Source organism: Coturnix japonica, chromosome 1 (genome assembly GCF_001577835.2).
Source record: "Coturnix japonica isolate 7356 chromosome 1, Coturnix japonica 2.1, whole genome shotgun sequence".
Lineage (NCBI taxonomy): Eukaryota > Metazoa > Chordata > Aves > Galliformes > Phasianidae > Coturnix > Coturnix japonica.
The window spans coordinates 153,753,187-153,779,744 of record NC_029516.1 but is presented as its reverse complement, the minus strand read 5'-3'; the positions used below and the strand labels follow the sequence as shown (position 1 = coordinate 153,779,744).

At 35.9% G+C, this 26,558-nt stretch overlaps 1 protein-coding gene across 2 annotated transcripts in view; it reads right to left on the bottom strand.

Annotated features, from left to right (window-relative positions):
- TRPC4 (transient receptor potential cation channel subfamily C member 4) overlaps positions 1 to 26,558 on the bottom strand; it is a 132,673-nt gene that overhangs the window by 5,398 nt on the left and 100,717 nt on the right. For both annotated transcript variants that reach the window (XM_015851914.2, XM_032442118.1), the window contains 5 exons: positions 17,487 to 17,626; positions 13,178 to 13,488; positions 11,450 to 11,645; positions 9,553 to 9,747; positions 441 to 482 (listed from right to left, as the gene is read on the bottom strand). In XM_015851914.2, the coding sequence (XP_015707400.1) occupies positions 441 to 482; positions 9,553 to 9,747; positions 11,450 to 11,645; positions 13,178 to 13,488; positions 17,487 to 17,626 (884 nt within the window). The remainder of the gene's footprint in view (positions 1 to 440; positions 483 to 9,552; positions 9,748 to 11,449; positions 11,646 to 13,177; positions 13,489 to 17,486; positions 17,627 to 26,558) is intronic.

Genomic DNA, 26,558 nt, shown 5'->3' with positions numbered 1-26,558 from the left:
AAGTAGTATTTCTTTAGGGAAATATCCTTTTTCAACCCAACAGTAGACTACTTTTCAAATGCTGTTATGTCAACATCAAATATTCTACACACTTTTGCTGAGAATGAAATAAATATGGCTTTTCTTCTCTTTTTCTTTTTCTTTTTCTTTTTCTTTTTCTTTTTTTTTTCTTTTTCTTTTTCTTTTTCTTTTTCTTTTTNTTTTTCTTTTTCTTTTTCTTTTTCTTTTTCTTTTTCTTTTTCTTTTTCTTTTTCTTTTTCTTTTTCTTTTTCTTTTTCTTTTTCCTTTTCTTTTTCTCTTTCTCTTTCTTTTTCTCTTTCTTTTTCTCTTTCTTCTTTTCTGCTTTCTTCAAAAATCCTTCTCTTCCACTCCATCTCTCCCAAAAGAATCTTTTGAAGACATAAAAAAATAATTGCTAAAAAAAAAATGTGCAGCTTTACCTGGTATTGATGATGTCTTCTCAGATTGTCAGCTGCACGTCTCTGAAAAAAATAAAAGAATGGAATGAAACAAAAATCATGAATGTCTACTTGATAGTAAAATACAGCACAGCAAAACAGCAACTCTGTGCAGTCTGTGGTAAATAACTAGCTGAGAGACACTGTTCAGCATCCACTGAAAAAATGGCAATGTTGGACTGAAGAGTGTCATTAGCTTCACAGGAGGGAGTATGTTGTCACTAAGAAAGCAAAGTGGATTTACTATATTTCCATCAGTGTGCTGTTATTCTGGCATTGATGTGAATGTGGTGAGCCAGACAGTCATCTTCTTGCAGACGACTTTGAAAGTCATAAATCTGATGCAGAAGAAGAACAATGAGATTGTGTAACGAACTTGCAAAGACAGAAGGAACTGAGAACAGCTTGGCATACAATCAGTGTTAGATATGGCTATTTCCTTAAGTCTCATTTAAGACAGAGCTATCCAAATCCTACAATATAAAAGCATTTTAAAGAGAAAATTCTCTGCTTATTTCTTTGCTAAATGGACTCTTGATAGATGGGGAAGTACAGATAGCAGCAGCTCAGCTATGAGATGAAGAGTTTGGTGATGGTAAGGAGGGAGAGTAAGAAATATAGTAACTATGATGAGGAGGAGTAAGAAGAAGACTGGAAGAATGAAAGTAAAGCATAGGCTTCAAGTAAATGTTGCATTAGCACATACCGCTGTATCTATGGGATGTCCAGAAAAAGGTGGTGAAAAATAAAAACAAAAATAAAGATAAAAATAAAGCCTTGAATTAATTAGTCCTTGAATTACTATTGTCCTCAACATACTGAGTCACATCTCTATTCTCTACTTTAATTAACCCAGACTGGTGAAAGAGATTTTTATATTTTTCACTTGGATTCTTCTATCTGCTGCTGGTTAGAAAAGTAGGAGTCTGACCACTGGTTGTATTTCTACAAAACAGAACACTTAGAATGTCTTAAAACAGGATAGAATGATATTCAAGAGATTCATTAAAATTAATCTCCACTGCATGACAAGCCAAGTATGATAAGGTATTCTGTCACCCTATTTTGCTTGCAACTGATTAGCAATTTATTTATGATTACCAATTTCCCATTTTGGGAACAGATTTCTGCCTTATGGTTGATTTCATTTTGTAATTAACTCAAGAGTTGCAGTACCTGCATGTTCAGCAAAAGAAAATAAAAAAGTGAAAATCATGATTTACTAATTGTTCTGTACATATACCATGAGGTAGGGCTTCATTCATAGATATCTAGCCTTCAAGACTTTTCCAAATGATCATAGAATCATAGAATGGCCTGGGTTGAAAAGAACCACAATGATCACCTAGTTTCAACCCCCCCTGCTATGTGCAGGGTCACCAACCACCAGACCATGCTGCACAGAGCCACATTCAGCCTGGTCTTGAATGCCTCCAGGGATGAGGTATCCACAACCTCCTTGGGCAACCTGAAATGATGCTTCTGCATCTTATCATATTCAGAGGCAAGATGGAAATTCTTCATGTATTTACATAAGGAGAGATGGGAATGCATGTCCACCACCATGGCTGAAGGGTAAATGTAGTCATGGGAAGGAAAATATCCTCCCATCATCTACACCACTAGCCAGGTTTATTTTTCTGTTTTTTTCTCTGCCGGCCACACGATGGAGATATTTCATTCCTGCTGAAAGAATTTCAGGGTAGTCTGAGGCATTATGAGAACTCTCAACAACAGCTCTGACTCACAGGCAAAGGGAGAAACACTTTAAGGTGTATGTGAAACACACTTCAGATAAAGCTAATAACTCCTATAGATAAAACAAATGCTATCTCTTTTCTTGTAAACTGCTTTCTGCAGTTGCTGTCTGCTCTGATTTGTTTTACAGTGAAATGTGAAATAAAGGCATAGGTTTAACTCTGTGCCTGAGGCAAGAAATACCCAAATCTGATTTATCCTTTTTAAAAACCAATTCTGAAACTCCCAGAAACAAGGGCTATTGCTTTTCCAGTCAATGCCGTGATAAAAAGTTCAATTTGGGATCTCTATATAAACAAATGTATTTAAGTAATAATATGTCCAGAACAACTGTACTCTCCTTAACAATAGTTTTCAATCAATAGCTATGAGAAGCTGAAAGAGAATGCATTTAATGGTGTGTTTGTATATACATGCCGCAAAGTTAAATATGCAGACACATAACCTGTCCAAGTAATTAGCTCATCAGTTCTCTATCTCCAGTTTACATGTTCAAATTGTGTCCCTGGTTCATAATCTCCTTTTGCATCCTTCTCAAAGTGCAATGAATCTTTACTTAAAAGCATCTGAAGGTCAAGATACTCACTATACATAAAATTACATTAGCAATTATTTCTTCCTTCTTTACGGCTCAGCCAGCTTTTCTCTACCTGGCCTAACTTGTGGTTGTTTAACAATTTGTTTCAAGTAATTGCTGCGCTGTGCACACAACGTACTGAAAACAATGACTTACAAAGTAATAAAAGTCAGATCTGATTGAAAAATAGCAACAGTGGAAGAAATAGTCTTGTGATGTCAATGTCATATGAAACTGTGTTATTACAAAATTTCATCACTTTCCAATGGGTGGCACCAATATGCTGTAGGAAGTCCTAGCAGCAGTTTTACTGGTAGTAAAAACTATTTTGATCTTCCTGTTTCTGCCATTCTGAGTAATTTGTACTTTTGGAGAAAAAATATCTCTAGCAATCAAAAAACGCCACAGTGTTAAATCACATCTTTGGAAGTTATTTATCAAAAATATATTTTTTAAAAGCATGAATTCAAATTCCTTAGACCTCATTCCTCTGTGACAATCGGATTATCAGATAATTGTCTGATGGGATATATTCCCATATTTGGAATAGAAGCATTTTACGACAGGGACAAGAACTTAGCTGTGTTGACAGAAAGGTTTACATGTGAGATGATCCTTGATTATACAACAAACATACTCCAGATTACTGATTTCCATTCCACATGGAAGATGCTATTTCTTCTCTTAGTTTTCAGCAACAAACATGTCAGGGAATGTACAAAACACTGCATTGACTCTGAACTTGCATCATTTCCACTTGGAGAAAGAAGGTTAAGAGAAAGAGAAAGAAGATTTTCTCTGACAGACACCGATCATTATCATGTAGATTGCTTGAAAAAGTAGCTAGGGAAAAAACAAACAAAACACAAAAAAGCTACTTATCTAAACATGAGATGCACAAAAAAATACTGAAGTTGTGCTTGGTAAATCCTTTCCACTGTATACCCTGGAATACTTAAAATTATAGATAAAACACTTTCTGGTGACTGATAAAAAAAAGAAAAAAATTGGAATGGAATTTGAGGAAAATAACACAATTTACTCCACTAAGCTTGGGGATTTTTTATGTATATCTATTCTAAAATAGCAATAGATTTTAGATGATCAACAGGAGTCAACTTGAGACACGCAAAGCCCTTGGGAAGTAAGGAGCACTTCAGCCTGATCAATAGAATTACATTACTAAACTGGGTGCTGACAAAGTTAGCAGAAAAACAGAAATAGCTTAAAGGGAGGCACACATTGTTATTTCAGTGTCTAAAGTGTAGGAGATACTTCATGATAATAGCTAAAGAGAATGCTGCATACCTGGGATATGTCAAAATGACAGAAAATAACAATGTGCTGTAATCTGAAAAGGTAGGTCTCTGTCTGATTAATAGCAGTGATGAAGTGCTAGTAAATGACATGTGAACAGACTGGCCTTCATGTACCTGTAGCTGTGGTTAAGAATGTGTCACCAGCATGGCTTGACAGCCTTTGAGAAAGGTGCTGTCCCATGGAAAAACTTCCTTGACCCCACCACCCACCTCTTCAGCAGCTTAATACAAAAAGGATACCAGAAACACAGTAAAAAAGAGTCAAGTTAATCATCTCTCTCCAGTTGCTCCTCGCTTCCTTGCAGACTCTCTTCTTTCATGTAATATCTTTGCTGAAACAAGCACTGTAAATGGTCCTCCCAAGCAATCATGCCATAGTTATCTAGTTATCATAATTATCAGAGTTATTTTGGGTTGCATATTAGGAAAATTTTATTCTCTGAAAGAGTGGTCAGGCACTGGAATGGGCTGCCCAGGGAGATGGCTGAGTCACAGTCCCTGGAGGTGTTAAAGAAACATTTACATATTGTACCAAGGGACATGGTTTAGTGGGGAAAAACTGGTGGTAGGTGGACAGTTAGATAGGATGATCTTGGAGATCTTTTACAATCTTGGTGATTCTTTGATTCAATGGTTTGATATCCACTGACATTTTTCTTTGAATGAGCTACATAAATCCTTTATTTGTGTATCTGCTATACATTTTCCTGTCCCTGAATCCTTTCTTTATGAGTTCTAGTTGTGTATCTTCTTTTCAATTATTTTTATTTAAATATAAGTCAGATGTATATAATCCAACATAAATCTCTATATATGCATTTTTTCATATACATCTGTAGTTACATACACACACAGAGTGGATTTTTGTTTACACATTTATACATCCTTGGTTCATTCCTGGTCCATACTCCTGGCTTTTTGGTGCTGCTTTTTTAATGCCTTATCTTATATCCAGTCCTTGAAAACCGCTGCCTTCAACAAGACAACTATATTCTGTCCATAATTTGTTTTGCACTCTCTAGCACTAACTCAGCCTTTGGATTCCCATTATTGTCATTCCTACTGGCAAACACTGCAGTACGTCACTGCTTTCTAATAGCAAACATCATTTAGTGGTTTCAGAAAAAAAATGTTTTGAAATCAGAGTTCTGCCTCACATAAAACTTGGGATTCATAAATCCATCTAGCTGACACAAGAAAATGAGCATGACAGGAGTCTATAGGGCTTTTTCCCACTATCAGTCATAGGAAAGGTATCAGAGTTCATAATACAGGGCTCCCTGAAAACAAGTGGATTCCAGCAAAGCTTATCTTGTAGATCTGAGGCAGAGATTCCAGTGAGCTGAAGTCAGAGAGCTGTCAGTTAAGCTTGGACAAAAGGCCAAGATAACTTTTCACTTCCATTTGTTTGTAGGGGCACAGTGTTTCTAAATTTAATCTGCGATGGTGTTCAATGGGACAACTGGAAAAATTCTGTAACTCAAGACTGAGCTGTGAGTTATTTGAATAAGCTTTTCACTATCTGAAAACAGCACATTCCCCCAGCACAAACTCTGAGCTCATGATGGCATGCACATTTTTTTCTCCAATGATTTAAGCTCCTTATTGGGAAAATTCACTTCACTTAATTATGTCTGCTTTACATCTATCTGAACTGTGTGTAGACCTGAATGAAGAGTGGCACTCACACTCTGGTATCTACAGACAGATTTTCCCCATGCAGAAATCACAGAGCACAGTGCATACTCAATTCTTAGTTCATTTTGGAGATTGAATGCATAAGTGGGCCTAAAAAATACAAAATGATCCTAAATTAGACAGCTGTGTTGGGACTCCTTTTACACTTGAGGAGCTAACTGAAGAATATTGCAGTTTTATGAGATGCTCTGAATCTGTCTGGTCAATGAAGGCCACTGACTTCTTCCAGGCAGCAGGAATTCTCGTTAAGTGGTAGCTCAGCTGGTAAAAACTGCTTTAGAATGGTGACTATTCTGTAGTGAGGACTAGCGATAGATATAGCCCTGTTCTCTCATAGTGCTTCATGATTTCCACTTTTCCTCCTCAAACAATGTTATTTTGTGGATTTTTTTTTTCCAGTTTATTAAAAAAAAAAAAAAAAAGAAGAAAGAAAAAGAAAAACCACACACACACACAAGAAATCCTTATATTTCTCCCTCCTCCATGTCCTCTGCTTCCAATTAGTTCAGTTATTAGCAGTTCAAATCCGAATCATAGGGAAACCAGGTTAACCTCCTTCTTTTCTCTTTTCCCAAGGGAGAACCTTTTCCTACAGGGTATTCACTGCTTTGGGTTGGGAATTGTCTCCTGTCAGTGCTGTTCTGGTTGGTAAAAATAGTTAAACACCCACTGGGGAATGGAAGTGAATTTGAGTCTCCCATAGCCCAAGCTATTTGCTATTCTTAGCATGTGCTCCAATCAGAAATTCTGTCCTGAAGCTGAAAAGTCATTCCCAACAAAAGGTTCTTTGAAGCTGGTATACATTCATCAAATAAATAATCAAATATATAAATAAATCCATGGTTTGAAATGTGGAAAAGTTTCCAACCAGCTTTATATATACACCCCTTATCCATTGACTCTTTGCTGCAGCAGTTTTATAAAACCAAAGATGCTTTATCTAGCAGTTTTTATTTAGGCACCCCAGCAGGAGGCAGTTGCTGGAATCTGTTGTCTGTCTGAATCCCCAGTCCCACCATGTAGGGCTGAGAGCAACCTGCCTCTTTCTTCCTCCTTCCAGACAGCCAGTAATGTGTTTACTTACAGAGCTGCAAGTTGAGAGGCAAACAAAGGAAAAAGAATCCTGGATGAAAGATCTGACAGAGAATATTATCCTGAAGTGTTTTTTGGGATGGATAAAAGTATTCCGTATCTGTCCCAGTCAGTCAGGGATACTGTGATAACCAACTACAGATCCTCAGCCACTGTGCACTAGCATTTCTCCACTGATTTAATATCACTCTATCAGTTTACACTAGCTAATCTTCCCTACCGAATGTTTGATAACAAATGCCCACTCTCTCCACATAAGTACAAGTGTCTCTATTCCTAACAAAAAATCACACTTTTTCCTCCACTTGCTCTTTAAACTTTTCTTTTCTTTGCTAGCTTACACAAAAATGATTTATTCTCATTTTTTTCATTCATTCTCAATTTGTCCTTTATTTTTATTTCTATCTGAATTGCTACTTATTTGTCTACTCTGCTTTTCTAATAATAATATCAAAGATTTTTTTAGTGCTTCTTTATTACAGTTTGCTATTAGTTTGTTTCAATATCATACTCATGCTTACAAGTTTCTTTTTCTGTCTCTTTCTTTCATATCTACAAGCATGAAGACAAAGTGAAGCACACTTCCCTTTCAGAATGGCCAACAAGATCAAGATATTGCATTAAGCCCGATTAGAAGCTTTTCACAAAGAGGACAAAGAGAATCTATTCATCAGTTTAGGAAGTGTGATTTAGTCTTATGTGTTGCACTGCCTCCTTATCATGCATCTGTGTATCTCTATGAACTTGTTCCACAAGGCATACCTAGTGATAATACTGAATGCCAGGATATGACAGGAGAATAGATAGGTGAAAAAATGGGATTATTTTTCACTTTGTCAAGAAACTAGTAACAAAGCCACAGAAAGAAAAAAGAAGAAGTCTGTAAAGTAATGGTCCAGCAAATAATTGAACCACACTCTTGGCTTCTTTGGTGCATCGCAACCAGAGTCAGTAGCATGAGGACTACAGTCCTGCCTTCTTCCCCTTACATGACACTCATTTACTCTCACTTGATGCTTTGCTACTTGAGCTCCTTGCAGTGAAAACATTTATATTCACCAAATACTCATAGTGAAAAAGCCATCATCCATATTTGACTTACAATAGATTTGTTTATTTATGCCAGCATTGCCTAACCAAGGACTAGTTAATCATGCACCAATCATGCATTGACTTGATTTTTTTTATTCAACATGCAGAAAATATTCCTAGAGAGATTTATTTGCTGATGGATCAGGTTGTTGCCTGAAAATTTGCTGTTGACTGAAAGGTTGCAACTGGATAAAGTTAGGAGGAACACATTCAAGTTTGCTTTATCCATTGCAGCTACCAGAGAAATTGTGTGGTTGAGATATTACACAGATACCTACTGAATCCAAATGCAGAACTGTTGTGGTTTAACCCAGCAGGCAGCTCAGCATTACACAGACACCCATTCACTCACTCCCTGCTCCCATTGAGATGGGAGAATCAGGAAATAAATAAATAAATAAATAAAAAGTAGAACTCATGGACTGAAATACAAACCATACAAACCAGGAAAGAAAAGAAGGGGAAAAACAATAGTGATGATAATTATCTCTATATAGAGAGAGATGCATTTGCAAAACAAGTCGCGCACGATGGAATGTCTCGCTACCAGTCCCAAGCAACAGTCTCCCCCCAGCCAACTCCTCCAGTTTTATTGTTTGCAGTGACATCTGATGGTTTGGACTATCCCTTTGGTCAATTTAGATTCTGGTTCTTTAGTCCTGGCTCTGTTGCCCACTAGCCTCGTGTCCCTCTCCAAGCCTGGGCAGCAATGTAGCCCAGCACTGTCATGGCACCAGAAGCCTAAATGTCTTTGGCTCTGTAAGCACTGCTCCTCAACAACTAAAGCAGAGGTGTNTGTAGTTTAGTTTTCCAGTTTTACAAGGATCTTAATAATTTTGAGGGAAATAATTTAAAGCATAGAGAAACATAGTCAAATTACTGACCTTTTTCACCTAAAGCCAAAATACAACAAACCACAATGAAGAAAATTAACTCTGTCCTAGCTGAAACCTTTGTGTGTCTTTCTCCCTTTCCCTCCCCCCCCCCGTAGACATTTCTGCTTCTAATGAGTGCTATTAGAACAGGATAATAATGCGATTCTGAAATAACTGGTAAATTCAAATAAGCAATTCCCAGTAAGTGGCTACATTTCAAAACGTTTTCTTTAATGGAAACAGCTGTTGGTAAGAGTGCTTTTATGGTAAACTCATTTCATTACACCCAGAGAGAGAAAAAAAAATACAAAATAGTTTGTATGCAGTTCTGTTTTCCAGGACATGTCAATGGTATTTGAATCAGGACAATTGGGGCATCATCTAGAACTCTGGGAGTGATAGACAAACATTACTTGATGTTTTTATTGCTTTTAATCTTTCCTTGCACTATCTTTAGATGAAGCACCATCATGGTTCATACTGCTGTGCAGAAATCCAATGATGCTTTCTCTTTACACTGACTTGATTTTTTTAGAAAATAGCACCATAATTCTCCATGAGAATTATTATGTAATTACTATCCACAGTAATTGACAAATCAGAGGCCTCTATTCACTGATAAGGATGAGAAATACTTTATAGAAAAGAGGAGGACTAAGGGCAGAGTAGAACATAAGACTTACCCCTATTGTTCCAAAACTTTCAGGTTTTCTTCTAATTTTTTTCTTGCACAGGTGTCTCCATAACCACCTAATTAGATACCAGAGGGACTTAGGGCTTGGTATGACATTGAAAGGAGTGGGCAAAGTCCCTCCTTCTTCAAAGTAACTCATCCAGAGTTTTGTCCGAGCAAACTTCCATTCAATGTCTGCATGATCCTGTGCAGAAGAAAAACAACAGAAGTGCACATGTTGCTGTAACAAAGAAGGCGAAACAAACCTCTAGAAAATCTGAACCTAAAGTTAGAACAATCCTGGAACACTAGTGAGTCTTCTTGTTCCTTCTTTTGAAAGAAGGTTTTTAACACAATGAAAAGCTAAGCTGATTTACTCCAGTAGAGATATTTGATATATTCAGTATATATCTGGATTATCTGGATTCAAGTTTTCTTGCTTAGCTATAGGCTTTTAAATAATTAACAATCACTCCAACAAGAAAGGATAATTATGAGCAGAAAAATTGCAACGTTTCTGATAGAGATATTTTGTTATAATAGCAGCTCATCATTATTCCACATAGATCACTCTAATTACTCTGCCTTGTAGCAGCTTCAACAAGTCTGTAAGCCTCATGCACTCTCTCAGCTGCCAGCCCCAGAAATTCACAAAAAGGTTACCAACAAATCATGAGGCTGCTTCAATCTGTTGAGCTGAATATCCTCCTCTTTCTTGTACTTCAAAATTACGTATTTGGAATTGGTTGTTTGTGTTTTGATTTTTAGTTTGAAATTTTATTTCTTTTGTATTTTATACAAGATTGCGTAATGTTTAAAAAATAGTCAAAACCCAGGGCTTGAAAACAATTGCAAAATCTCATCAGCAGAACAAGAAATATAAAGTAATAATGTTTGATTTGGGCAACAGACATAGAGGCCAAGGACTGCAACCACTGAGGTAACCCAAACTTTAATATTTAGGCACATATAGTACAATCAAAGCAGTTATAAAGACATTCTTGGAGAAAAGTATTCTGCATGCAGTATGTTTTGTTTTTTTGTGTGAATGTATGCCATGGTGCCGTGTATAACTATATACTAACCCTATATCTGCTGTTAAATAAACACATGCAATGTTAATTCCTTTTGTGTGAAATATCGTAATTATTAAAAAAAAAAAAACAAAACATAAAAAACAACAAAAAACATTTAAAAATCTTAAGAATGTGAGGCATTCCTCTATTTGTTTGCTTTCTACATGACTATATTTGAATTATCATACAATGAATCAGACTTTAATTGCATTAGCCTCATTCAGCTGAGAATTAAAAATAAGCCAACAGTTCTGATAAGGATAAAGCCAGTTTTCATGAAAAGAGAAAAAAATACACCGCTTAATTAGGAGTTCTGACCTTTTGTTTCACTTGTTAATGAGTTCAAAACTGTATGTGAAATTAAGCAATTAATTTCTATTCACTGTATATTTGTGTTGTTCAAGAATCCAAAAATAATAACGTTATAAAGGTTAAACATGTTAAAAATAAAGTAGGGACTAAAAAATCTGTGGCAGACTTTCTCTTTCTTGAGACAAGTCCTGCACAGTGCAGTTTGTTGAAGACTGTGCCACCTTCTGGAAGCTCCAAGGCACCCTTCTCTACCCACTAGATGGCTTCTGCAGTAAAGTCACCTCTTTCCCATTCTGAGTTCTGGGAAAATTCATCCCTGCTCCATTCCAGCTGTGATCTAATTTCTGTGTCCTTCCTCAGTGGTGCAAAATAAATAGAACAAAACAGATATATACTAATATAATAATATAATATAAATACTTAAAATAAAACTAATAGAAATACTTAAAATAAAAATTAAAAAAAAAAAAAAAGGTTCAGTAACAGAAAGAAAGTATATATTATGAATAAACAACTTACAGCAATAAGCTGGTAAGAATTATTCATCATGGCTATTAGCATGTTGAGTAGAACAACCAGAGAGATTACATTATAGGTACCGAACATGGTGGCCCCTACAAATTCAGTAAATTCATGCTTTGGTTGCACATTGGTCACATATAGATTGATGAGTCCAAATATAGACCAGAATAATGACTGCAGCGTTTCAAACAATCTGAAAGACAAAGCCCCAAAGGAAAAGCTGTTTAATACCAATGCATATACTTCTCAGATCATTCAGTTTTTCCCAAGATATACAAAGACCTTCACTTAACTAAGGTGCATGGTACTCATTACAATGAAGTCAGTACAAATAGAATATTGTTCTGGAGAAACATTATGTAAATTTTTCAGATCTGAACCTATAGATATTCAACATACTAATAAAACAAGTAAGACTGAGTCTGTTTAAACATTCAATGGGATATATTTTGGAGATATTATTTTGTACATCTGTCTTTGAAGAATTTTGTCTTTCTGCCTTGACCTTAGAGGATAGAGCAAGGATCCAAAAGTAACTCACTGACTGCACTATGTTAAAGTAATTAGGGTATGCTTGTACTTATTTGATGATATAAATTTAAGCCATTTTTACTTGTTGAGAGCCACTGAGACAAAAAGTGACATATAAGGGCATTTGTATCTTTAGCATACGTTTGTGTTTTTTTTAAAGAATACAGACATAAAAAAGTCAAACACACCACTCTCAAATTACATGTGCATTTGCAACTAAGTGACATGATACTTGGAGAAGTTTGGGGCAGCAGATAGGAAGCTAAATGACAATATGGAATAATATTGTTTCCTCCCATGATCAGCTCTGAAAACCTACCCTTTGTTTTTCTATTCAGGCCACATATCCGTGCCCACTGAAAAGTTGGAGTTTAGACTTGCATAAGATGTTATTAATATGCAAGACCAGAAACATGCTGAGCAAAGTTTCTTGATTAAGAGAAAATAAGAGGTGTTATTTAAATTATACATATGTTTGAGAAGGATGCCACTGATATTAAACATTTTTTAAAAGCAGCCTAAATATGACTCATAGAAGATAACAGGGAATTCTTTATTGTAGGGATTCTATCTCGATGGGAAATGAGATGCAGAGAATTCATTTGCTAGTGTTTTGCTGCTATGAATGAATTAAAGAACAGAGTGAAGTAAAATTGATTTTTAAGTGAAAGAAAACATAAAAAAATATTGAAAGACAAATCAGAATATAAATTTGAACATGTGAAATAGACTGTGTCTGTGGAAGTCTGGACTGACTTTTCCTTTCAGAGTTTATCACAATTACAAGGAATCTTTATGTTTTAGAACTCCAGACTTATTTAATGTAAGTAGATATAGAAAAATTACAGAGTAACAGCTGCCTAGGTAAGAAAACTCTGATCCAGTGACCGTTTATCTCTTAATTCTAAATATGTGCTTTCTAATCTCACATTATCTTTCACTTCAATTTTATTTTGTTTATCTTTTCATATATCTTGAGTTATACACACTTTGCTGCAGCATAGGATGAACATTATTACACACTGATGTAATGTTAACTGCATTTATTTTTTATTAGGATAATTTTAGGAGTGTCTGTCAGGATTTCACTGACCAAAAAGATACCAAAAGAGAACAAAGACAGCCTCTTTCCTGTATACAACATCTAAGTGAGTAAAATATTGGGGTGAGGGTAGAAACAGATTGGTCACTTACGTTGAAAATGCATTATTCTGCTCAGCACATCGTATCCCTTTGCACTTGGTTTCTTGTGTCTCATAGTAGAAGTACAGCTGGTTCAATCCATTTGCAAATGCTAGCAGCACAAGGCAGTATATGAAGAGAAATTTCAAAATGTCCAGCAGCATTCTTCCTAGAGATATCTGCAGAGGTCCCAGGTGAGAATTTGCAGTGAATAATGAGATCAAGCGCAAGGAGCTAAAGATGTTTGCAATTGCAAACAGTGCCTCAGCCACGAGCGTTGGATGCCACATGTCCCAGCTCTGTCGTGGAACCAACCCGCTATACTGAAAACAAACAGAAAGGAAAAAAATAATTACTCCTCTGTTTATGTGAACAAACAAATGTCTGTTTCATTAATTTTCTGAGAGTACAATAAAAATAAATGTATTTTGGAAGGCGATTTGTCTTTGTGAGTGTTTTTTATCTTAGCAAAAGCAAAAGTGTATGGTTTCAGTACTCATTTTTCATTTTCATCCCTGGGACACTCTAAACTTTCTTGTTTTTTACTGCACTTTGTATGTGATTATGACTTTTATAGAAGCAAAATAATTTCTAACTATTCTGATGAAGTAATAATAACCAATTCTGAATATCTGGATTTCACGAATAGTGGAAATTATAGTTGGAAAATCAGGTAGACTCACCTTTTGAATAACTGTAGATAGGTCAATTATGCATGAAATTCACAAAAACTTAGAAAAAGGTGGAATAAAATATTTAATCAAGAAATAAATATGTTGCTTAATCACTAACAATTACAAATGATGGAAAAGTGGTTTGTTAATGAACCATGGCAAACAGCTTGTGAATGTAATTATCAAAGAGTGTGATCCTTGGAAATGCGATTCTTTTCAATTCCAGCTCTACCAAAACATTTGCCAAAGATGATAGATGCTACTTTTTACTAATGCTTAACTACTGTAGCAAACTTATTATTTACTGGGTCTCATTAATCTGCTTTATAAGATGTATCAGAGGACAGAACCTAAGCTACAAAACCCTCTAAAACTATGGGATAATATAATGCGAGGCAGATATAAAAACAGACTGTGATGTGGTCTGTATATATCTACTCTGGGCCACCCAGACACATCCTTCAGAGATGTTCAGCATGACTTCAGTGTTAAGGAAAGGGACACTTCCTGTCAACTTTGGCCAGATGTAACAGTATAGACACAAATCACATTTCCATTCCACATCCAGCATCTAAAGAACAGGAATGCTCTTGATCTAAGCATTTTCCATGGCAGTACTTGTTGGGGCAGGATCCTGTTACCATGCTGGAATTGCTTTTTTTTCAGCTGGTAGGGCAGCTGAGGCTGTACCATTGCCCAACAACAATCCCTAGCAGTTTGATTTACTGGCAGCATCTGACAGTCTTATAGGCTGGGAAATGAGAACTACAAAACTGGAGAATAACTGCTGGAAGAGTTAAGAATCACTCTGCCTTTTCTTTCATCCACCAGTTGCTCTGGTATTCTACAGAGTGGGGAATTAAATCCATTCCTACTGGAGTCATAGTTGCATGTGAACTCTTGCTCTTCAAAATGTATGCTCTATTCTTTACATGTATTTTGCTACAGTTCAGAGTATTCAGTAGAAAGTGGAGATGGAGCTAGCAGAGAGCATTATGACAATTTGTACACTCAGGAATGGAGTCTAGAACTATTCTTATGAGGAGTTAATACTCATTTAAATAAGCACTTGGTCTGTGAAATTAGTTAAACACTAATCAGAAATATTTTACAATGCAAGAAGTTGAAAAAATGTCAGCTTCTGCAGAATTGATGGCATAAGTATCTCATTTGCTACTAAACAGAGTGTATCTGACATAGTGATCATTAAGACAATAAATGCAGAGATAAAAAAACATTTTCAATTACTTTTCAGAGCTCTTACCTTGAACAGGAATATGTTTTCCCACTAAATTTTTATGTCACAGACTGAGATTCATATAATCAGTAACATGAATTTGTATGCATTCTGTAGCAGAGCTAGGAATGGACAGCACTTGTTCCAATGCTCAAGTTAAGAAAATATTAAAGATAAAACAAATCGGTTTGGCACATGACTTGGCATTATACATCATTTGAAATACCATTACAAAATAAAGAATATTCCAGAAACATAAAAACAACATTTTTCTTAGAGTACAACTTCTTCTATTTATATTTATAAACCTCAATCATAACAGATGTGTTGCTTAAAGTCAGTCATCCTGTACTCATGTAAAATGTAACAATTTTTTACCACTATTCGTCATCACATTATTTATCAGGGAGAGAGCATTTTCAATGGGTGTAACAATTTAAAGATCTCACACACTGATATACAATTAGAGGCAAAGAGCATTGCCTTTTGGAGATGAACCCATTATATTTTTTCTGAGTACTGAAAATGAAGCAGATAACTTTGAGCTGTCTTAGCAGTTTGCTCATCCTGAGCACCCTTTGGTGAATTTTCAACAATCCTTCGTGAATTTTACATTACACTATCAGCTGTTCTAAATAACCATCCATTTAATTAGAATATCACTCGGAGAGCCCCAGACAGGCAATAAACAGTAAGTTTCACACTAAGAACATCTATCAAGCAGGAGATATTCCTGAGAAAAAGGATGGCAGGCAAGAATGCCAGAAGGCCTCTGTAGATCAACAAGGAGCTCCTGGACTTTGTTAAGCACAACAAGACCAAGTGCAAAGTACTGCACCTGGGTCGGGGAAATCCCAAATACAAACAGAAGTTGTGCTAAGAATGGTTTAAGAGCAGCCCTGAGGAGAAGTATTTGGGAGTGTTGAGTGATGAGAGATTCAGCATGAGCTTTCAGTGTGCTCTTGCAGTCCAGAACACCAACCGTATCCTGAGTTGCATCAACAGAAGCGTGACCAGCAAGACAAGGGAGATGATTCTGCCCCTCTGCTCTCATGAGACCCCACCTGGAGTACTGTGTTCTGTTCTGGGGCCTCCAACATAATGACACAGCTGTTGGAGTGGGTCCAGAGGAAGGGATGGCTTTAGACTAGATATAAGTAAGAAATTCTTACTTTGATTGTGGTGAGACACTTTGAAGTGCAACTCTGAATATCCCTCCATGGAAACATACAAGGCCAGGGTGGGTGGGGCTTTGAGCAGCCCGGTCTAGTGGAAGATGACCCTGCAGGGGGTTGGAACTGGGTGGTCTTAAAGGTCTCTTCCAACTCAAAATATTCTATGATTCTGTGATTCTATGATACCCTCACCCTTTGATTCAAAGGAGTTGGCTAAAATGACTTCTCATGCAGCTTGAGATGCTGCAGTGATTCAAAGAATGTAAGATGCATTTAAAATATTAGCATACTGATTTGATAAGAGAAAAATACAGAAAAGCTGTATTCTAGAAAAACCTATATTGAAAGATTTAGGAAATGAAAGCAAAAGTTTTGTGTCAAAGTATTCTGGTTATGTTTGGAATACTCTCAACCTCCACGCAAAGTTTGGGAACTGTTGCATGTGTCTGAAGGTATTAAGTTACTCTTGCATTACTTGGTTTGTTATATCATTGTACATACACTGTTTTGATTGTCTACCAAAACTGAGGCTCTTTAAATAACAGGAATATTATTTGAGTGCAACACTGCACATGCATTTTAAAAATAAATAGATAAATAAATAAATATCTGCAGAGCTAAAGATAGTGCTTTATCAACTGTGATGATTATGACTGGCATGCAAGCTCTAATTTGGAGAGCGATGGATGCACATTAACATAGATACTCTCACCTTGGAATCTGATTACCATAAGCAGAAACTATACGGGATGAAATGACTATAATATCTTGCAATTAAGATTATTCTAAAGTGAGTAATTGGCCATCTCCAATGCTTTGGACACACGCATTTTCTGTGAATTACTTGCTTTACCTGGAACAGTGGAGTAACTGTTTATATTCTAGTCATTTTATAATGAGAACTTCAAAACTGTGCAACTTTGCAGGGTAGGAAACTTCTTACTGAAAAACAGGCAAAGACTAAAATAAAACATAACATTGGACAAACAATATTAATTATTAGCTGTGATTTGACTTTTCAAAAATATTATAGTATAATAACTGTGTAACTATTAAGGGTTAAAAGGTTAAAAAAAAAATTGTCTGAGCCAAGTAGGAGAAAAAAAAATTAGCTGTAATCTTTTGTTTACTCTTATTCTGGTCTGACTTCTTCTCAGAGCTGCAGAAGATTCATGAGAAGCCTAATTTGTTACCTTAGATATTTTGCTGAAATTAATAATAAAAAGAAAAGTTACCTTTGAAAATGCAACAATTTTCAAAGAGATTGTTGCTAAGTACAAGGAGTTCATTACAAAATCCATGAGGTTCCACCAGTCATGAATGTAGTCCTGTAGTCCACCATCCCACATCTGTTTAATTTCACCCCAGATAAAGCCTGTAAATAGAACACAATTCATTAAGCGTGAATACTAAATATAAAATACATTTATATACTCAGCTAGATACTCATCTCACAATAGACTGAGTTTCTTTACATTAGGAAAGGTGGATGAGTGCTCTAAATTACAAATATAGTCAGTTGAAATTTTATCTTTCAACTAATGTTTTTGGAATTAACTTTTCAGGAAAAAATAATTAATCTGCTTATACAAGGGCAATTTCTTTGGCTTTCTTCAATCCCGCTTTCCATCATACCCTAATAAATACAAAGAAGGTCACAAAACCAGTCACCACTGCCAACTTTGTCCTCATTATCTGCTGCAATAGATAGATCGCAGGAACCAAGCCAATGCATTAATTTATTTAAATTGAAACAAACAGTGTAAGGGATAGAATTCCTATTGTTTGCTGCCAGTGCTCAAATAAAGCATTGCATTTCCTATAGGAAAGAACAGTTTCTTCAGTCAAAAATGTTCTGTTGATTCCTTCCTTTGGAGTCTAAAGGAATAGAAATTGTTCAGGTGCTCAAAACAGTAGGAAATTTTGCAAGTTGTCTGGCGTGACCTCAGTTCAAAAGCTTCAGAAACAACGGTGTGGAGACTCCTGAGTGCTGTAAACTTCAAAATCTCTCTGAAGATCCCACTACAAATATTGTATTTAATGTATGTATTCATACTTCATACATACAAAATGTGATTTATTACATATGTTTGCAAAGAAGAGCTGCTTTGCTCCACATTATATGGAATGATAAAACACATAAAGAATGGCACATTTAGAGGCATACTGCATATTACAAACAGATCTTTTTGGTTTGTAGTGCCAGTAGAGCTTTTATACTCTTTCTGTTAATTATTTGCTTAAAAGATTTTCCTACTTTCGTGCTCATTGAAGAGACAACATTTCCAGTAACTAAGGCCAGCCTACAATGTATGGATGTTGAGATACAGTTAATTTATCATGGCTTTCTGCCTGCTGCTAATCATATATTCTTTTAGAAAGTGTTGAATAGGTTTCATGTGGAAACCACATAACTTCAGTCACAGCTTAGCTGACTCTAAACGTTAATGTTTTGTCTCAGTGTTCTTCTAGTTGACTGTAAGGGTAAAGGAGGTCAGATGAGGGGGATAGACAGGATGAGTACAATTTAATTGTTTAGTGTTTTGGATTAAGTCACTTTGTCTCCTGATTGCTTTTCAAAGGAAAAGTTCCCTTCTTCTCTACCTTGTCCCATCAGATCTCAGACACACATTCCCATTTTGTTTCTGCAATTTATCATCAGAAGTCAGAAGCCTCAGAAGAATCTGAATCATCTAATAGATCCAGCAACTTTTATTTTCATGCAGTTCTTTTTCAAACACATCATCATCACAGTTTCACCTGCCTGCATAGTTGCAGGAACATCCATTACATGTCTGCTGCTCCTGCTTTTCACCCAAGCACCACCACAGTGAGAATATACCTTCACAGGGTTACTAGGTAAGCTCATAAATGCTTGCCAGTCTCAGCCTGTGCAAGGCATTAATCATCTGCTTTTCAAAGGGCTGCACACTCCTGTCACAGAGTACAAACAAGACTATAGAAGATGTGGGTCTTTCTTCCCTTCAGAGTACCCTCCGGCATTCAGCATGTAGTCCATGAACTTGCAAACATTCTTGCTTGGTCCTTGGCTATGCTTTAGGCACAATATCTCAAGCGTCATCAGGTCGTAAAAGCAGGGGGGTTTGTGGGCTCTAATATACTCATCACATTTCAAACAAATTGGTCCTGCTCAAACCACAGAGCAGTACATAGTATTCAGTGTGCCACAGGAGCCTGTGCTGGGGCTCAGAAGAGAGCCAAAGACTATGCAATAGAGATATGGTCCCTAAGCCTTGTTAGTGAACTGATCTTTGCCAACTTTTATTAAGTGATCTTGACACTGAGATGACTCCTGTCACTCAGAAAGCAGAAAGCTGCACTGATTAAAAGCTTACTTTTTTTTTTTTAATAAAATAAAATAGTAAAAATTAAAAAAAAAAACAAAACCAAAAAACACCAAACTTTATAGAAATATTGACACAACTAAACAAACTCTTTTCTAATTCATTGCAGTTAAATATTTCCTTTAAAGTATGCTTAGAGCAGGAGTAGGTTGGGCTGATCAATAAAATAAGTACTTAAAGACTGTAAGTTCAATAAAGTCTTCTGCTGAAGTACTCCATTACATACTACTGCCAAAGACATGAACTGACATAAATGCAACAAGGCTATTCACTGTAAGACTGTTGCTCACCATCTCATACTTTGGTAGCATTGACAGAAAAACTGAACTATGTACAGACTGAAAAATAAATGCTGTCTAATGCTTTAGCATAGACTTCTTGTTTTGTGAATGAAAAGTCACACTCTCATTCCTACCAGTTCCTTCTCTGAAAATGAAATATACGTATAAAGTTGATGTTAAGAGAAATACTGACATATTAAAGATTTCTAGTGGAACAGAGTAGTGATGAAGTTGTCAGTGAAAAGTTGTGAATTTAGTTTGACGTCCTCATACTGATGATTTTATTTTATTTTATTGGTCCAAGACCACATATAAGTTTTATTCTGAAGCAGGGATTATTCTTTTTAAGAAAATGATTTTTGGAAATCCTACATTATTTTTGGCTACATTGGAGATTTGATATGTTTGTAATTCTTGACATCCAAATACCTAAGTGCAAACTCCTTAAATAAACACAATTACTGAGATTTTATGGGACTCCAGAGAATCTGAAGCTAGGCTGACGCTGACTCTAACTGACCGTAATGGAGCAGATAGTCTCCATTAAGTGATAATTAAGTAATAAAATTGTTCTTTTCTGTTCAGCAGCTGATACAGAGCAGATTCACTGTGGCTGGGGATGAGGTTTTTCTGACCTGATTTTAGTTGTCTACGATGCAGACAGCTCCATCTGAGGTAGCCACCTTGGATTCCCTTTAAATTCAATGGAGAAAGAGGGTTGATCCTGGGGACTGGCACTGATACAGACTCTGGGCTACAGATATCTACATTTAGTCAGATGAGTCCCAGTCTCAGTCTGCACCTAATGTAAAAATTAGGGAAAGAGCTGATTGGGAGCTCTTTGAAAAATGTCACTGCTTTTGAGCAGTCTCTGTGCCTTAAGGCTCAGAGTCTGGATCATGATTTTAAAGGTTTTCAGAGCTCACGATACTGAAATGGGACTTGGAAGCATGAGATTCTGTACCTTGTGTTGCTACTTTTGTGCTTAAAACACTGCTTTGGGTTTCAGATGTCCAGGTTTGAGATGGATATTCCAGGCAAATGGATTCCATGCTTGTGACAAGCATGTGTCCATATCCATACATGAACAATAGCACTTCCCAGACATGTCAGATACCTGATATTCTCTTTGAATGAGAATCCTGGGAGATACAAATTCCTAAGATGAACTGCCAAAATCTGTAACTCCGCGTTAATGGCACCATGGAAGTTGAGTTCAGTCTTTGGAGATACCAGGTCTTTATGAATAGGTATCCTTATGGATATTGAAATGATGAATGCTGGAAGAAACTGAATGTCTATAGTGCTGTAAGTCCTCCCAAATGCACATGAAGGGTTATCCTAGAAAAATCTGGAGTCCTGAAAAACTGAAGACTTCTTCAAGGCCTAGTAAGCCTTTACGATGGTTCTACACTGGGCAAGGAACCTCCAAGAATCCAAACTGCATGGTTTAGAATTAATTTGTAGTCACACATCCATAGATCTTGAAATGGTGTTGTAGATCATAAAAAGGAACTTTTTGCAAGAGGGAGAAGTCAGCAGGGATAAGTCAGCTCTTCTCTTCACAGAGTCTGATACACTCCAATTTTGTTTTCTTATATTCACTGGGAGAATCAGATAGCAGCTAGGGAAATTTATTTATATTTTAAAAAACAAAGAGCCACATAGAGGTCAAGGGAGTATTTTCTCTGTGACCTTACACACTCTCCCTTTCTACTTGGAATACTTAAGAGTATCTGTACACCAGACTTCATCATCTGAGGAGTCCAATCCTCATCATTCTTTTGTTTCTATCGTTTATTTCCACATAAATCATCAACACTAAGCAACTATTCCACCTTATTAATCAAGGATTTAAAACAAGATGCTGAAGGTGAGATGTTGAAGCATTTATTGTTGTTGTTTATGGTTTAAAAGTTAAGTAAAGAAAAAGAAATAATAGTGTGGATATTTTGAAACAGGTTGGCACTATACAAATTAATGTGACTTCGTATCTTATTGTTTTAATGGAATGAAATAGACTTAAATACAGGGCAGGAATCCTACAAACCACATGGCGACCTGGGAATTACAAGCAGCATGGAGGCATTTTGTGAAGCACTGTGAAGTATTACACAAGTAAGCTGATCAGTGCAACTTGGCTGTAGTTGTTTGATTGATAATTCAGTTTGACTGTGAAAGAAAGTTATGATAATATTCTGAACTTTGTTTTTAAAAAGATTTGTGGATTCCTAGCTCGTTTTGCCCTTACCTTTCCTGTGAAAGGTTTAGAGCTCTGCGCTATTTTTGTTCCTTACTACCTAGTGATTGGAAGAAGGCTCTTCAGAGTCAGTCTCTGCATTCCAAGTACAACAACAGCCTTTCAATATGTAAAGGACATGTTTTCACTGGGCTGTGAAACTAGTTAACTGACAAACTCAACTTTGCTCTGCAAATTGCTCTAGAGTTTTTACAGGTACAAGTGAGATAATGCTGAAGATCTAATGCTCTCAGAAAGAAGGGGAGGTTGTTCCTGGAAATTCGGTGAGCTTTAATAAGGCTTGAAATCTCTCTTCTGTTTTACATATGATCTGACAAACTGATTTCTACTGAAGGCATATGATGGTGGCAAGAAGAGCAGTGAGTTCCGCTGGTGTAATTCTAGGGCATCTTTTGTTAACGGAATAAAGCTATTTCTATGAAACGTACATGATTTCAAAAGCAACTAGGGAATGTTTTTTGTTGTTGTTTGTTTGTTTTTTACACAAGGGCTTGTAGGAATAAGACAAGTTCTAATGGCTTTAAACTAAAATACAACATATTTCAATTAGATATGAGGAAAAAATTTTTTACTATGAGAATGATGAGTCACTGGCAAAGTGAAATTGGGGATGCCCCACCCCTGGAAGTGTTCAAGGCCAGGTTGGATAGGGTTTTGAGCAACCAGATCAAGTAAGAAATGTCCTAATGATTGTGACTGTGGTGGAAAAATAGCTCTTTGATCAGAACTGAACAGTCCCTTGAGTACTTATGGATTAGTTTCACCAAATATCAGATTGTTCAGCTGCTTGAGTATTTATTCAGAAACTTGTCTCTGTAAGTGGGATAGTTGTTCCCTTTACATAGTATCTTAAATAGCAAGAGGTCTGACTTTTCTGTTACTCTCATGAATGGTGAAATGAAACTCATGTAATTAGTAATTAGCAGTTTTTGGTTTTTTTCTTCTAGAAAATCTTTAGCAAAATGTGAAATGCAAATGAACTGTGATATGTTATCATAATAGAATTTTAAAGGTGATTTAACTTACTGTATCTATCTTAACTTTATTGCTCCTTTTTCTTCTCCTGTATAACAGGGTTTTGGTAAAGAACAGAAACATAAACCAAGAAATTGCAACCCTGAATTAACTGTTATGTTCAATAAGAGTTGGCCAAAGGAGCTAAGAAAGTTACTCACTCAAACCATTTATCTTCTGTGTACCTAAGCCTTACATATCAGTGGACTGTACACAGAGATGATGTAGTTGTTAAGATCTCCAGGAGCATGAAAGACTGCAATTTTGGGATAGATCACATGCTTAAGCAGAAATGCCTAGTGTCATGTTAGATGTCCTGGGGTTATCAAAGCTTCCTTTTCATGAATTGCTAAAAAAACGTATAGGTTTCCTGTAGGGTATTTATAACACATGCATCCAAAAAATACTAGATTTTCAAAGATTTCAAAATTGATGTCAGTTTCCACTTTGTAGGCAACTGAGCTGCTTTCTCTTAATGCTTACTTTCATTTAACCGTTTCATGATGACCAAATTTGCTAAATACTTGAGTTTGGAGTAAGGGATAGATACAGATACTTCAGTATGGAGATACAACACAGAAATTCTGCACATTTCGATGTTTGAACTCTGCTCTGCAATAATGTTGTAGATAGAAATGTATCCACCCAAATGCATTGGTCCCTTTTTTTAAGTACTTTTGCATAAGAGTATATGAATCTGTTTAAGGAAAAAATATATCCACATTTACTGCTTGTACATCTGTTAAGCTCTCCAAGTTTGTACAAGGAGTGGATCATGCATAAAGCTATGCATTAATCTCCATTATTTCATTGAAACTTTCTGGAAAGCATGCATTGAAGTTGATTTAATTCTTTCTTAGTTTCACAAAAATATTGTGGAGAGGGCAAAAGCAAGGCTTATATCTTGTTAACAAACAGAGCATTAATTTATAAAACAATATGTATCCTACAAGTGGAGTTCTGCAATCTGATGCTTATTAAGATGTTGTATCCATAAATTTCTACATATTTTTTATTATTCCCAATACTAGTTTCATTCTCTTGGTGTTGCTAGAATAGTTTGATTTCTGTTATGAAGTTAGTAGGAAGAAATAAAGTTTTCAAGTATGTTCAAGGCTTAGATCCACAAAGTAATACAAGATGTGCAAGAAGAATCTATGTATAATGAAAAAAAACAGGTCACATGTAATATCTGTTTATACTTGAATACTTGCCTTTACGTGACTGTTTGATACTATCATATAAAATCAGACTTCTTATTTATAGATATTGCCTATTGGGAAGGAAGTTTTTTATAGATAACATAAGTGTATTCAAATCGAATGTTCAGTTTATCTTCCTAGTTAGCCTGTGTTGAGCAGCAGTTTGTACTAAATGGCCTTGTGTGGTCATTATGTGCATTATCCCTTGTGACTGGAGTTGCACTCTAGCTTTGTCAGGTATTGTACTTCACTGTACCATTTTTGTCACTATTGGTTATGTACTGTTTCACTTTGATGGCTGTATTAGTAGTCTTTATATCCATTCCATGCAACTTATCAATTTGTATAATTACATTTCTTACGTGTTTTATCTTACAAATTTAGAAGATGATGTGTGTTGCTACCTTTATGATTCCTTCATCTGAAGTGTCTTGCTATGTAATCCGTTTTGATGTACATTATGTTCAGTACTAAAAACAGTGCACATTCCCAAATATTCTTCATAACCATTTGTTGACACAACACAACCACATGCTCCACGGATTCCTACGGTCTAATAATTCACATAAGCTACTAACAGAAAGAAATAGGGAAGACATTGTTTCAGAGACTTGGTAATAACATATTACTGCTCCAGGCACTATTTTGAATAAAATAGTTGCAATGCTCATAAAAGAGTAAAAGCATCATGAAAACAAATTTACTTAAAAATTGTCTTTCTCTATGCAATCATTCCAAACAACTGGCAAGGAGCTTTTTAGCCCCATCTTCTAAGCATCAGAAATATAGAAATTGTTGTTGGCTTACTTCTCTGAACTATACAGCATTCTCTGGTGAGCTGAATGCCCAGAGGACTCAGGGGACATTTATTGTGGCCACTGCTCAAGTTTAAAGCAGATTAAAACAGATATGGGGAAGTCTGTAGGGATTAGTATTATCTGTATATGAGCTAATTTAAGGCACATGGGCTTATTTCCACTTTGCATCACTCTCAGCACATTCAAAGGCAATGTAGGTACTGGATGGGAAAACTGATGCTGCCAAATGTTCTTCCTCACTTTTTTACAACATGGGGTTGTTGTTTTCTGCCCTGGCTTTTTCAGTGGTGATATATTCTCAAGTACAGGAGATGAGAGTATGTTTCTGCAGTGTGAAGCATCTGGCATGCTTGGAAAATCTGAATTATCAGCTGCTATGAAGAGAAAAAAAAATCTTACTAGCAAAAGCTTATCTCACATTTTCTTACATTCAAGGAAAGGCAATTCCAGTTCCTCTTATTCACTGATTTTTCCACAACTCTCTCTTAAAGCTATAAAGTTTGTTGGCCTTGTTACACTGACTTATTGCTCCATAGATAATCTCCATGTACTTCACACTGCTTGTGTAATCTTCTAATCATGTAAAAGACAAAATTAATGCAGAAATTTCCTTAAGAGACATTTAAAATGTAAAATTGATAGTCTCCATGGAAATGTAGCCTAATATAGTTTTTTCCTCTGAACCTCCTTCCTCTAGTGACACTTCTAATATGTACTAATTATGCATATTCAGTCTCCTTTTACATAGTAGTAGGCAAATAAGAATTATCCTTTAAATGTTGGAGACCTTAGATCATAATGGACAATCTTAAAACTTCCCAAATTCTATGAAATATACGCATGCTGAAATTCCTTTGGAAGAGAAGCCTGGAAAGTAAAGCTCCTCTTCCTGTCCATTTTTAGAGAAGGAGCTATTAAAATGCAAATTACACACAAAGGCATTTTAATGGAAAGAAGGACAAACAAAGACCTCTATTGTTTAAAATGTTAATAGTTTTGACATGCTGTAGCTACTCCAGGATAACCTTTACTTTGGGAAAATGATTTACTTGGGCACATTTCCAATTTCAGACTAAAACTAAATCCTTGTGCCATGTTAGTTTCATCTCAGACTTCAATATTTTTCATTTGCATCCATGAAATGCAAAGATATCTACGTACTTTTCAGACAGGATCCCTCAAGCAATTCAAGAATTCTATACATACTCTTTTAGGCAGACTTAGTTGTGGTCTAGAATCTAACCTTAGCTTATTGGTAGGAACATAATAAAAAGTTTAATTTATTAAAAGATCTCTGTACCACAATCTTTATATATGTGAACTGAAAACAGCAGCCAAAGTCCAAACACTCAACATGAAACTGGATG